Genomic DNA, 12734 nt, shown 5'->3' on the forward strand with positions numbered 1-12734 from the left:
CAGATGTCTTGTTTGCTATTATCTGTAGGTGGTGTATAAGTGAAGAGGTCATGGAAACATGTTGATGTTGTCCAGGAACTCTTGATTTGTTCGGATCAAAGCTACAGCTAAAATCCAGGATTTATTTAAAAAATCTTGCACTATAAACAATTCATTTGAAAGTATGACTCAACCGTGCCGCTAAACTATTTGTGACCTGCAGTACCTTTTAAACATTTACAGCAAAAACGTATCTCATTATTTTCAAGTGTGTCATGACCCATGAGCAAATACTAGTGATGGTAAGTTATCAGAATTGACCCGATTTCTTTTTCCTCTTTCCAGTCGAGTGCGTTTCGGAGGCAGCAGCGTATGATAAAGAACCGAGAGTCTGCGTCTATATCTCGAAAAAAGAAGAAAGATTACCTGCTGACGCTGGAGGCCCGTCTGAAGTTGGCATTGTCAGAAAACGAAAAGCTAAAAAATGAAAACGGCACATTGAAAAATCAACTAGTGGGGTTGATGAATGAGGTTGGTGTCCTTAATTTTGACCTTGAATTTGATCTTATGAGATTGTAATGGCATGAGTGGCAGACCCAGATGGAAATTGACATAGTGCATAGTATTCAAAACCAGATGTTTGAGAATATTTTGTAATCAAGTCGCATGTTTGTTTCAAAGAGTTTTTCCGCTATTTAATGACTATACAATGGGTTGTTTTCTTGCTTTGTGGTCCTTTTTACCATCCTCTTTCTTGTGGTCTCTTTAGAACTGTGCACTGAAAGCAACAGCCCCCAAACGAAGAGCCGTGTGTCTTATGGTGGTCCTGGTCTTTTTGATGTTTAACCTGGGTACAATCAGGTGCATTTAATTATTAAGTATTTGAAATTTGTGGCTGGTTAGAAATTGCTTTCCCTTTGTCATTGTAGGGAAGGTTTATTAAATAAATGCTTTCTTTTGTGTCTCACCCAGTCTGCTCGGTGGAAACCAAGGGTCCACTTATCCCGCAGCCCCTGCATCCAGTGGCCGACACCTGCTGGGTTTCTCAGAAAGAAACGCAGAATCAAACATGCCTGAGACCGATCCCGCTAATATTGTTAACAGGTAACGCTATTCCATAGGTTCTGCATTTGCCCAAATATCCATTTATTCTCATTGCTGTGTGGGGCCGGACGCACCTGAGCCCCTTACCTATCAGACCGTTTATTTAAAGAAACACGACAGCACAGGTGCTGAGTGACTCTGTCCAAATGTCTACGTAAGACAACAAGGCTCTGTTCTCGCGTCTGTCCCGCACACGAGTTTAATGTAAAAAAAAACAGGCAGCTATGTAAGTTGTTGTTTTTTGTGCCCAGGGAAATGTTTTGAAAGGTGATTCTGGGTTTATGTATCCATACAAAATTACTTCAACATGACATTCACAGTACTTTAAATTCCTTGCACAAAAAGACAGATATTTAAGGAAATGGTTACCTATGTCTTTGTTTTCTCAGGCATTTATCAGTCAGGTCTAGTTGAATTTGAGTTCATCATGTTTTTTTAGAGTGAAACTTTTTGTCTTTGTTATTTTTCTGTAAAAACTGTTCCTACACCACAATATGATCTATCTTTACAAACCGTGTAATTGGATCTTTAAAAGACTTTCTGGGGGGAACAGAGCAGGAAACGAAATTATGTAAATCAGCACTGGAAAATAGATGCATTCGGAAGCAGACCCAGATGTTTTATTTGTCATGGGGAGTTCATGGACACCTGCATGAGTTTCCTGAGTTCATAAGATCATCCCACAGGTCACGTGATGCTTAGTTACTTTCGCGTTTTTTATTGGCATAACACATCATCGTGCCTGCCTCCCTGTCCAAGTCTGGATCTGTCCATTTGGTCCTTCCCAGTGTTTGTCTTATGAAAGGCATTTTTTATGTAAATAATACAAAGAGCTGTTAAGTCAACTGTCCAAATTTATTTAGAGACTTTAGGCTTCAGAACAAACTCCAGTAGATCTCTCACATGCATTTCCTCTTGCCATGGGCTGAGTTGATCTGTGTCAGGAAATATTGTGACAATTAGATCCAGCCTCCAAGTGCTTCAGGGTTACTCGCTCATTTCCAGCCAATGTGACATTTCAAAGGCCAAATGTTTCCCTCTCAGTATCATAGTTTCACAAAGCCAAGAAACTAAGACCCTGTTTACATCTAGCATTTGCGTTTTAAAACGATCCTCGTCTATACTGCAATTTCAAAAAAATCTTCGTCCACACTCTACACAACCATAAACACATAAAACGATCATATTACGCACACTGGGCATGCGCTTAAGAGTGTAAAATAACTTATTTCTCTAATAATAGCTTACCTTTAGCACATGTGTGCAGCCTATGGGTGTGTGATATTGGCGAAAATTCATATCTGGATCATTTTGCTGGTATCGATAACAGACAATATTTTATATCCTGTAAAAAAAGTTTTCTGGAAAAAAATCCATATTATTTCCTGTGTAGTTTAGGATAATATCATAAAAATTCTAGCCTTTTAAGCACACGTGTTAAACTGTTCGCTTTAAATGCTTATATCTTCTGTATGCGAATGTTGATTCATACCAAAATGCTTTTTTGCATAGTTGTGATTGACACATGAAAACGTCTCGGGTTAGGTATGTAACTCTTGTTCCCTAAGAAGGGAACCAGACGCTGCGTCTCGCTTGCATACTTCGTGCGTCCCTGTAACGCCGTCTTTGGCAATATTTCAGATAGCGATATAATTCCTTGCTCCCGCATCACCCTGTCTTTAAGCCTCACCATTGGTTTAATTTGATACACATTACCACTGGAGGCGTCCCCAAAGTGTCACCGTAGTGACGCAGCACGAGTTTCCTCAAAAGGACGATGTAACCTTGCTCTCACTTGAAATGTGTCCACTAGTACTTGAATTTGAGGGTATTGGACCTGAAAAGTCCTTAAAATTTGAAGTTTACTAAGGCGTGGAAACCCTTTTAACAGTAGCGTATTGTTAAATGAATGTAAACATGGCCTAAGCTCCAGTCACTTGCATTAGCAGTTTAGGGGCAGATTGTACACCAATATTTATTTGAGGCTATTTTATTGATGTCATGTTAGCGTTCATTATGCATTAATCACTTGTAAGTTGACAAAAAACTACTATCTTGGCTATAGTACAAATCTTTATTGACATGCTTTTATCTCTTTATTTAATGTTTTTAATGTTGTTTTCTTGTTATAGGTTGGAGGACGTGACATCAGAGCAGAAGGCTTTGATGGTGGTAAAGAGGGAACCTCTGTATTTCCGAGCTCCGAACCCTTGCCAGCCACCCGTCAACAGGACCAAGTGCATGAAGTCAGTACCGATGACATATGATATTCAGATGTGCATTTAATGCTGGCCAACTGCGTGATGAACCAAAAACAATAATGCTGTCTTAACAAAATGTAGTAATAACTTTTGTCAGTTCTCATCTATAATATTCAGTCAATATTTGTCAGTATCTGACAGTGCTAAAAATCGAAGCGACAGTAAAATTGGCAGTGAAATTTCAAATAGCATCCACAGCCATGTAGCACAAATCCAGAAGATTGGATTTCTTGTTGGCCACCACACAAAATAATTTACATAATTATTCCTGATGTTACTGTTTGACATCTTTCCCAAACTGAGAAGTCTCTGCTCTGCATCACAATAGGCTAGCACATGAACTGAGGGGCTGGGTACATCGCCATGAGGTTGAGCGCACCAAAACCCGTCGTATGAGCAACACCCAGAACAAGGGCAGAACCATCCCGGTATGAGCTATCAACATTTTTTCTTTCATTTATGAATATTTTAATTAATGTGATTTTTTTTCCAATTTAAATGGATAGTTCACCCCAGTCAGTCATTAATCATTACCATTATTTATCCCCTTTTACTTTTTCTGTAAAACACAAATGTAGAATATTGGAGATTTATAAAAGCACAAAAAGCACCATAAAAGTGACTTTTGTATGACTTATGGGCTTGTCTGAAACCATATCATAGGTTTATATGAGACTGTAGTTTTCCAACCTTTTCGCCAAAACACACAGTCATGGTCACCATTGGCATTGGTTGTATATAAACACAATTTGGATATTCTGCTATAATGTGTGCTCCACTATATAAAGAAAGTCAAACTGGTGTTAAAATCAATAATTTTGTATGAATGATTACAGATTTTGGGGTAAAAATTTTCACATTCGCTATGTGTTATATACTATTAAAATTCACACACTTATCAAAGAGACACCCTTAGGGTTTGAAAGGTTTGCGACGGTGTCCAGTACAGTGACTGAAGTGCATTATTTATGACCTAAAGTATGACCTATCGCATACCTTCAACTCGGACACAAACAGCTGAAAAGCACCAGGATTTAGCACAGTTTATTTTCTTTAAATAAGTTCTTGTAAATGTTTACATTAGGGATGAGATCTCTGTCTTCCTCCATCTCTTTTCCTCCTTTAACTCACTTTGCATCGACCGCTCACTATAATCCAGTAGTAGTCTTGGGAAAGTAAACAGCCCTCTACCCCAGTCAGCTCAATCATTCTGTCTTTTCTCTCCCAGACCGGTTTCAGTTTTTTTCTACAGTCCAGTCTGTAGAATTTTTTTTACTTGCTTTTCATTTGTCTACATTGGACTTTGGTGCTTTGGATATACTGAGTGCACATTGGTATAATTCTGCAGTATATGTGACTTGCTTTTTTTTTCAAAAAAAGAAATGTTACTAAAAATATAGATTTTTGGCAAATACCGCAGGACTTGGGTGCTTTCCATCAGTGTCATTCTAGTTTAATGTGAAGCTGCACAGTGTATGCACCACACAGCCAGAATGAACTATTAGATTTGACTTGTTTGTTTTAGTTACTTAGCATTTATTTTTATCAGTTATTGTGAGGTGAGTTGGATGGACAGTTTGTTATAATTTAGAGAAATTTGTGTGCAGCAGGTTGATTGTTTGAAAGGCTGCCCAGTGTTTAAAACATCTGCGCACAATGAGAATTTAGACAGATCTCTTAAAGGGGCAATTCAGCCAAAAAATGAAAATCCTCCCCCTCGTGTTGTTCTAAACTTGTATGAGTTTAATTCTTTTGAACACAAAATAAATTTTTGTTTAAATGATGGTAAGCAAACAGTTGATGGTACCCATTGACTTGCGTAGTATAGGAAAAATTTATTCTGTGGAAGTCAATGGGTACTGTCAACTACTGTAGGGCTGTGGCGCTAAATTGTGTGTCCCATTAAAAATACCTGTCTGAAATCGATTTTGAATCACAAAGCTGCGATTCTGTCCGTTTTGTTCAGGAAGAAGTCCTTATCAATCTAAATCATTATGAATTTGAGTCGTTTATAACGCGCATTTAAAAAAAAGTAACACTTGTTAAACAAAATCATTCGAAATATTTTTTATTATCAAGAAAATACCTGAAACAATTTGAAGAATGGCAACATAAATATTATTTTTTTATAATAATTTTTTTTGGCCATTTTTGCCTTTATTGATAGACAGTAGTTTTTGAGAGACGACAGGAAAGTAGAGGGTGGAGAGAGGGGTATGTGATCTGCAAAGGACCTCGAGCCGTAATTCGAACTCGGGTCGCCGGAAGTGCGTTTACACAATTTGTCGGAGCGCTGCCCACTACACCATCGGCTCCGACGGCAACATAAATATTCTTATAGACATTTCCTGGAATAGTGTTTGTAATGCTACTTCTTCTGTGACACAATTGGAGTTTCTGAACAAGAGCGCCCACTGGCTTTTGGATGTGCCGGGATTTCACCGTAATTCATTCATCGAATTGCCCTACTGTCAACTGTGTGTTTACCATCATTTATCAAAATATCTTCTTATTTCCAAGTTGCTTATTTATGTAAATTTCTGGCTCTGTAATAGTGTACATTTTTGAAGATGTCAGTGGGGAAAGAAGCACTGTTTCAACCTAATACATGCTGACAACAGGGGTCATTGGGTGTAGATTTTGAAGAACACGCAATGTTACACAAATGTGTGTCTGCTTGATGTATTTTGGAAAAACTTTGTAACTTTTTCGTTTTGTTTGTCCAACAGAAAACCGCAGATAAACAGGTATCTCCGATAGTGACTCAGGTCCAGTACACAGATACTTCCGACAAGTAAGTTCCTTTCATCTCGGATAAGTGTTACATGCGTATAAAATGCGTGTGGAATTTCGTGCATGTTTCCAAAATGTGACCCTGAACCACAAAAGCAGTCATGAGTCACACGGGTACATGTGTAGCAAAAGCCAACATTGCATTTGAATTTTTATGCCAAAAACCATTAAGTATATTGAGTAAAGATCGTGTTCCATATGTTTTTTTATGTGTGTGTATTTATTATTAGTAATATGTGTTGCTAAGGGCTTAATTTGGACAACTTGCAATTTGGCAATTTACTAAATATTTACTAAATATTTTGATCTTTTGCACCCTTGGATTCTAGATTTTCAAATAGTTTTATCTAGACCAAATATTGTCCTATCCTATTAGGGTCACAAATCGTTTTTTAAGCCCTCTGCTATTTAGGAGAAAGAGTATTGTTATTGCGAAGTTCACTTATATTATGAGCACTGCACGAAAAGTCAAGATTTTTCAACATTTTCGTAATACAATTTCCCATTCTCTTACTTAATATACAGTATGTTCCTGGATTTATTTTGCACAATTTGTCAAAGCATAATTTCAAAAAAAAAAATGTATTTCTCATTTTGATTAAATATTCTTTTTGCATTTATTAAAAAAGTTAAATTCTTTGTGATTGCCATTTTAATTACGATATACAATTATTATTGATTGTGTCCTTAAGATGAATACAAAGTATGTTGCTGTGTTATATCTCAATATAAAACCAAATCTACCCTTTCAAATTCCTTTCTTTTACTTTGTCTGGGTGGGCCCACGTTTACTCTCACGCTGAATAAATCATATTTTTTGGCTGCTCAAGTTTGTCTGACCTCGACCGTGCATCGTGCCAAAACCTAGCATGACTGTCATTCCTGTTCTGCACATTGACAATAGGAAAAAGGCCACATTCACACAGGAAAAAGATGAATATCATCTTGAGATTCATGAGAACATTTAAGACTTGGCATTTCATCACATACTGTTTTCATAAAAACTAAAACATTACAAACAGTCATTTCATACCAATTCCATATGGTTTTAAATACAGTAGCCCTAATGCAAAAGCTCTGCCCATTTTTCTATTTTTGTATTAAATGTATTAAATGTTCAAATCCTTTTTTTAAGGCAGCTTATATAGTATTAAAATGTAAATTGGTGTGTGACATGTCTGTATCCTCTTTGTAGGATTCCTAGCCGTGAGTTGCAGGTGTACTACGCACCCCACCGCACCTACAATGACTTCTTTGATGAGCTCAACAGGAGGGGGGACACATTTTACGTGATCTCTTTCCGCCGGGTAAGTTGACTACCCTTTGCCTCTATCTTCTGTCCGTGGCTGAACCCGGACACAGTCAATTAGTTTTAAAGCCCACACAGCATCATAAAGGCACACTTTTCACTACAACAAAGCATGTTATGTATAGAGCTTGGGGGGTCTTGTGAAACTTTTGGTTTGGCTGATTGTAAACTACTGTTCTTGTTCAAGGCGAAGCACGCAATGGTTTTCGCAGTTTTTCTGCGTTGGTTATACCTCTATTAAATAAACATGGAGATCGGACGCACTTTTTTTACACTTTTTAATGGGACTATGGGCTTGCAAATCATTTACTTTGGTGTTATTCAAATAAGTCAGAATTTAAACTTATCTTATTGCACATGACTGCAAGCATGCATGCTAATGGACATTTCACAACTGTTGTTATTCTCAACCTGACTTGCCCTCATACACTTGGACGTCATTTATTTAGAGTCGGGCAACATTTGTAGTAATCAGGTCGCATTTGTTGTGTTTCTAGCACTAAATGCACGTCATTTTTCATCTTTTAATCTTTATTCTTCAAATGTTTAAAGCACTTTTACTAGTGCATGTATTTCATCATCCCTTGGGAAGATGTAAATGATGTCGGATGACGTATTTACAAATTATACTCTGTTATGAAAGTAACACCACTCCCAGACTGGGAAAAGAATAGAATAAACACATAAAAATGTACAAGCGTAAATATTACCAGTTTGCTTGCAATGCGATGATGGACGCCAATCCCTCACCGACCTTTTTTCTGGCACTCATTGACCACATTGGGAATCACAGTTTTTTCTTTTTTGTGAACATGACTCATGTTAGTGACTCATATTGTCGTTGTAAGCCTAATAAATCTTTTTGTAAAGCTCACCTCTGTAATTTAGCTTTTTTCTACCGCTTGATTTAAAGATTTTAAAATCAAAGTTGTCATTCATTCATCTCAGCTCCATCTTAGAGAAGTTGAGGCCAGAAGACATTTCGCTGGTTTAGTCATAGGCTGTTTTTGTTGTTTTATTTGGTCTCTAGGTTTCGTTCACTCTTTTGGGAAGTCTTTCACAACATTGTCCAACCGCAAATCAAATCCTCCTCAGATCCTGACCCTCAATGTTTACCAAGGTCATAGCCAAAAGAGTGTGGCGGCTGTGAAATGCTTGTCATTTGTAACCTTTTTTATAGTAGATGAACCTTTATATTGAATAATTGCAATTTTATCTGATGTTTGTTTGCTTTTTTGGTTGTTGTTACTAACGGATTTGGTAAAAAAATAATCATCAAAAGTATAAACTCATCTGCGGTGTTGGGGGGGGGCAGGGGGGTACTGCCCCCCACACCAGAGCCAATTATGATTTTATCGAAATAGAAATATAAGAATTCATATTTTATTTTTCTAATCTTAATAGTTTAATAGGTAGACTTAGTAACTTAAAGCTAAAATAATTTTAATTAATTTAAACCATACTTAAAATAGAGCCTGACTATATACCGCCGATTTGTCTCTTATATGAAATTTTTAACTATATTGACACCAGCCAACCCTTTATATCGGAATCAGCCTTTTTTAACTCCCTAATATCTGTATCCGCATCGAACCCCCCCCCCCCCCAAAAAAAAACCATATCAGTCGAGTTCTACATCAAAACCTTGAAGCGCACTGTGTCGCTAATCTTAAAGTATTGCAGTACCCTTGTTTGCTGGTAGGTGCCCACAAACGCGAAACTCTAAGGTGACCTTGGTGTAAAAAAATCTAACGTTTAGTTTCATGTGCTCATGTGAGACTTTTGCGTGCTCACGTGAGACTTTTGCGTGCTCACGTGAGACTTTTGCGTGCTCACGTGAGACTTTTGCGTGCTCACGTGAGACTTTTGCGTGCTCACGTGAGACTTTTGCGTGCTCACGCGAAACCTTTATGCGCAGAATTTTTTTTTAAAGTTTAGTTTCGCGTGCGCACGTGATAGTTTCACATAATAGTTTTTTATTTAATTTATGCTCCATGTCCCGTTAGGGGCTCCATACCATTTAGATAAGAGATAGAATAGAATTTGAAGTGTTTAAGGTCATGCAGGACATCTGAGAGCAATAAAACATTGTAGGGGAAATTGAGTTTGTCTTTTTTTATTATGCACTATATATCCTTTTTTTGTGTGTGTATTTATTTATTTTGGTTCCTTGGTTTCTGGGAATGTGTTTTGCCGGTTTTTGCCTTTCTGATTTTTATTTTTTATTTTTAAAGTGTCACCATTGCGTGTGAGATGAGCCCTTGCATCTCTCTCTGGACTTTATATGCAAACTTAGTGTTGTGGTTAATCAGTTTTTCCATCTGATCAAACTGTGTGAACTTCTGGAGTTGGGTTGCAAAGCTTCCCAACTGTGCTAGAGATGTTTCCATTGTCCTTAAGTAAACCGATCATAATATCCCCAGCCTGCATCTCCCACTGCGACTGTCACACTTTTGAATTGGCTGGAAGTCCCTTCACTGACCTTGGGATTACACTCTTAAAAATAAAGATGCTTAAATGGTTCTTCACATGCCATAGAAAATCCTTTTTTGTTTTCTCAAAGAACCATTTAGTCAAAAGTTATTTCTTTATACAATTTTATATTCTTAAGAACCATTTTTTTCCCGTAAAGAACCTTTTGTGAGCAAAAAGGTACTTCAGATGTCAAAGGTGATTTAAAGAACCATTTAGAAAGAAAAGGTTCTTCTATGGCATCATGAAGCACCTTTATTTTTAAGAGTGTATACACAACACTTTTGCGCATGCCTTTTACTCTTAGGCCATGTTTACATTAGAGCATTTGCGTTTTAAAACGGCATTTTAAAATGAAAACGATCCTCATTTATACTGGCATTTTAAAAAGAATCTTCTTCCACACTATACACCACCATAAACGCATGAAACATGACCAATCACGTAACTGGGCATGCGCATAAAAGTGTAAAATAACTTATTACTCTAATAATAGCTTACCTTTGCACGTTTATGCAGCCTAGGGGTGTGCGATATTGACAAAAAGTCATACATGGGTCCTTTGCTGGCAACTATAACAGACACTATTTTTGAACCTATAAAAATGTGTTTGGGAAAGTCTTATACTGTTCTATTTCCCCCCTACAACATATTAATATGATTAATAGGTTAATTTTGATTTTATAACTAAACAGAAAGGTCTTTATGATTTAAAAAGAAAGCATTCAAGTGAACAGTACTAAACAGTAGCAAACTTGAAGCAAAAATAATTTTCAGCAAATGCAAACTTCAATCAAGCATAGTAAGAGGTGAAGTATTGCTTTAGCCTACCAGAAATGTTTATTGCATTCATTTTTAAAAGTGTGCGAGGTCCGTGCACGTCCTCCGCTAGCAACACACAAATAGCTAAAAGCCAAGCGCCTAAACGAGCATTATATTAATGACGTTGAGTTTATTGTTTTTATTAATTTATATTCACAAAACGTATCAACAAAACATCGATTAAAATTAAGAGACAAATTATCTGAAACGAAATTCATTTTAAAGTAGCAAACAAAACTTACATTAAACTGGAAAATAATGTCTGACCCATTACAATTCTCACTTCATATTGGCCTTTGCAACGCCTATAAGGCGTTTAAAATTACAGTCTATCTTTCGTAAGCTAACTAAATTTAAACAAAACATAAACACATTAAACCCAACAATACTCAAACATTCATATAAAACAGACATTATATATAAGGATACATGTTAAAACAATCCAATATAGCGTTTATGTTGGTAGATGTTTACTATTTTGGGCAAAACCTCCGTTGCAAACCAACATTTACATGAATAAAATACTTTTTACTTTGAAAATGATGCGCTGTCACGTTAAAATCAGCTGTTCGTTTACATAAGACTCCGTCTACGTTCATTTACACTCAGAGCAACGTCTGAGTTCTCAAACTAAAACAGGGTCTTCAGCGTTTGCGAACGAATCCGTTTATGAGGGTCGAAAACGGTGATGTAGTGTAGATGAAAAGCGTAAACGTAGCAAAAGTAACGCGTTTTAAAGCATAAACGCATTAATGTAAACATAGCCTTACTATGCTTCAGTCACCTGCATGATAGTTTCACATTGCCAGACCTTCGAATTTAGCCAAAGACTTGGTGCATTTTTCAGTGTAAACTAGCTAAGACCCCCTCCAATTAGACAGGAAGAGCCATCTGATATGCATGTGAGTTGATCAATCACAGTTTGTTTTGTTTTTCAATGCAGTTCATGGGTGTGGCTATCATAATAATAATGAAGTGAATCAATTGCACAAAACTTTCTTTAACAGTAAAGTAGCGAAAGATGTTTTTAAGAGACTCTTAAGTGTTAAAGGCAATCAAATATATGTCAGATGTTGTGCAAAATGAAACAGTGCATGCACAGAGACTAAAGCATACAAACCCTTTTTTCTCTCAAAGACCTCATTGTCACATTGTGGTCAAGTTAGTCACTGTTGGCTGGGGGGAGAGATTTGGGGCCAATTGTGTAGCACATTTAATGGCGAAATAATAATGACCTATTTAGGGTTTTGTGCAGCTACATATCTGTGTTCAATCAATTGGACATTAATCTCTCTGTGCACTCCATTTTCCGCACATCTTTAGTACAGTAACAACAGCTGGTATTAAATGCAAACACATTCGATGAAGTCTGCACTCTGTGAGTCAAATAATCACTGATCTGTGACCCGTCTACCATTTGTCACGCAGACAGTGAGATAGATGTGTGTTATTACAAGCTTCGGGTCTTTTGGCCTTTATGGTTTCTGTCTTCAGCGGGTCTGTGTCCTGACAGGAGAACATCTCCGGTTGGTACAGAGTTGGACTGGCATAGACATTAATGAATTAAGACTTCAAATTGTATTTTTCTTTTTTGAGGCTGTCACAGTTTTAAAACGAATTATTCCAACTTCTGCAGCATTCTGTGCTTTAAAGATGTATGTGCACCAAAATTGTTTTTTTTTTATTATTATTTACGGGAGAATATAACATAGAAAATCAATGCAAATTTGCACAGGGCAATGTGAATTGGGCAGCGCAATTGCCGCAAACATGCGGTGCTTGCCTCACCCCCCATTCAGACCACCAGCGACTTTCTCCCTGTGTGTCGCCCATCTCTTTCAATGAGGTTGTTAGGAGGCGTTTCTAATTTTGGTTGTCTTAAACAAATGAGTACCAACCATTGCTGTAACTGACGAGAGACGGGTGACATAAACTTCACTGCTTCGCTTCGGTCTCATTGGTAGTCGCTCTCGAAAGTTGCTCATTATTTGCAT

At 37.2% G+C, this 12734-nt stretch overlaps 1 protein-coding gene across 1 annotated transcript in view; it reads left to right on the forward strand.

Annotated features, from left to right (window-relative positions):
* Window positions 1-12734, forward strand: part of atf6 (activating transcription factor 6) — a 36422-nt gene that overhangs the window by 15699 nt on the left and 7989 nt on the right. Inside the window, exons 8-14 of the mRNA XM_065256004.2 lie at window positions 325-510; window positions 749-840; window positions 952-1083; window positions 3216-3329; window positions 3673-3772; window positions 6074-6138; window positions 7333-7444. Of these exons, the coding sequence (XP_065112076.2) occupies window positions 325-510; window positions 749-840; window positions 952-1083; window positions 3216-3329; window positions 3673-3772; window positions 6074-6138; window positions 7333-7444 (801 nt within the window). The remainder of the gene's footprint in view (window positions 1-324; window positions 511-748; window positions 841-951; window positions 1084-3215; window positions 3330-3672; window positions 3773-6073; window positions 6139-7332; window positions 7445-12734) is intronic.

This window comes from Paramisgurnus dabryanus, chromosome 12 (assembly GCF_030506205.2).
Source record: "Paramisgurnus dabryanus chromosome 12, PD_genome_1.1, whole genome shotgun sequence".
NCBI lineage: Eukaryota > Metazoa > Chordata > Actinopteri > Cypriniformes > Cobitidae > Paramisgurnus > Paramisgurnus dabryanus.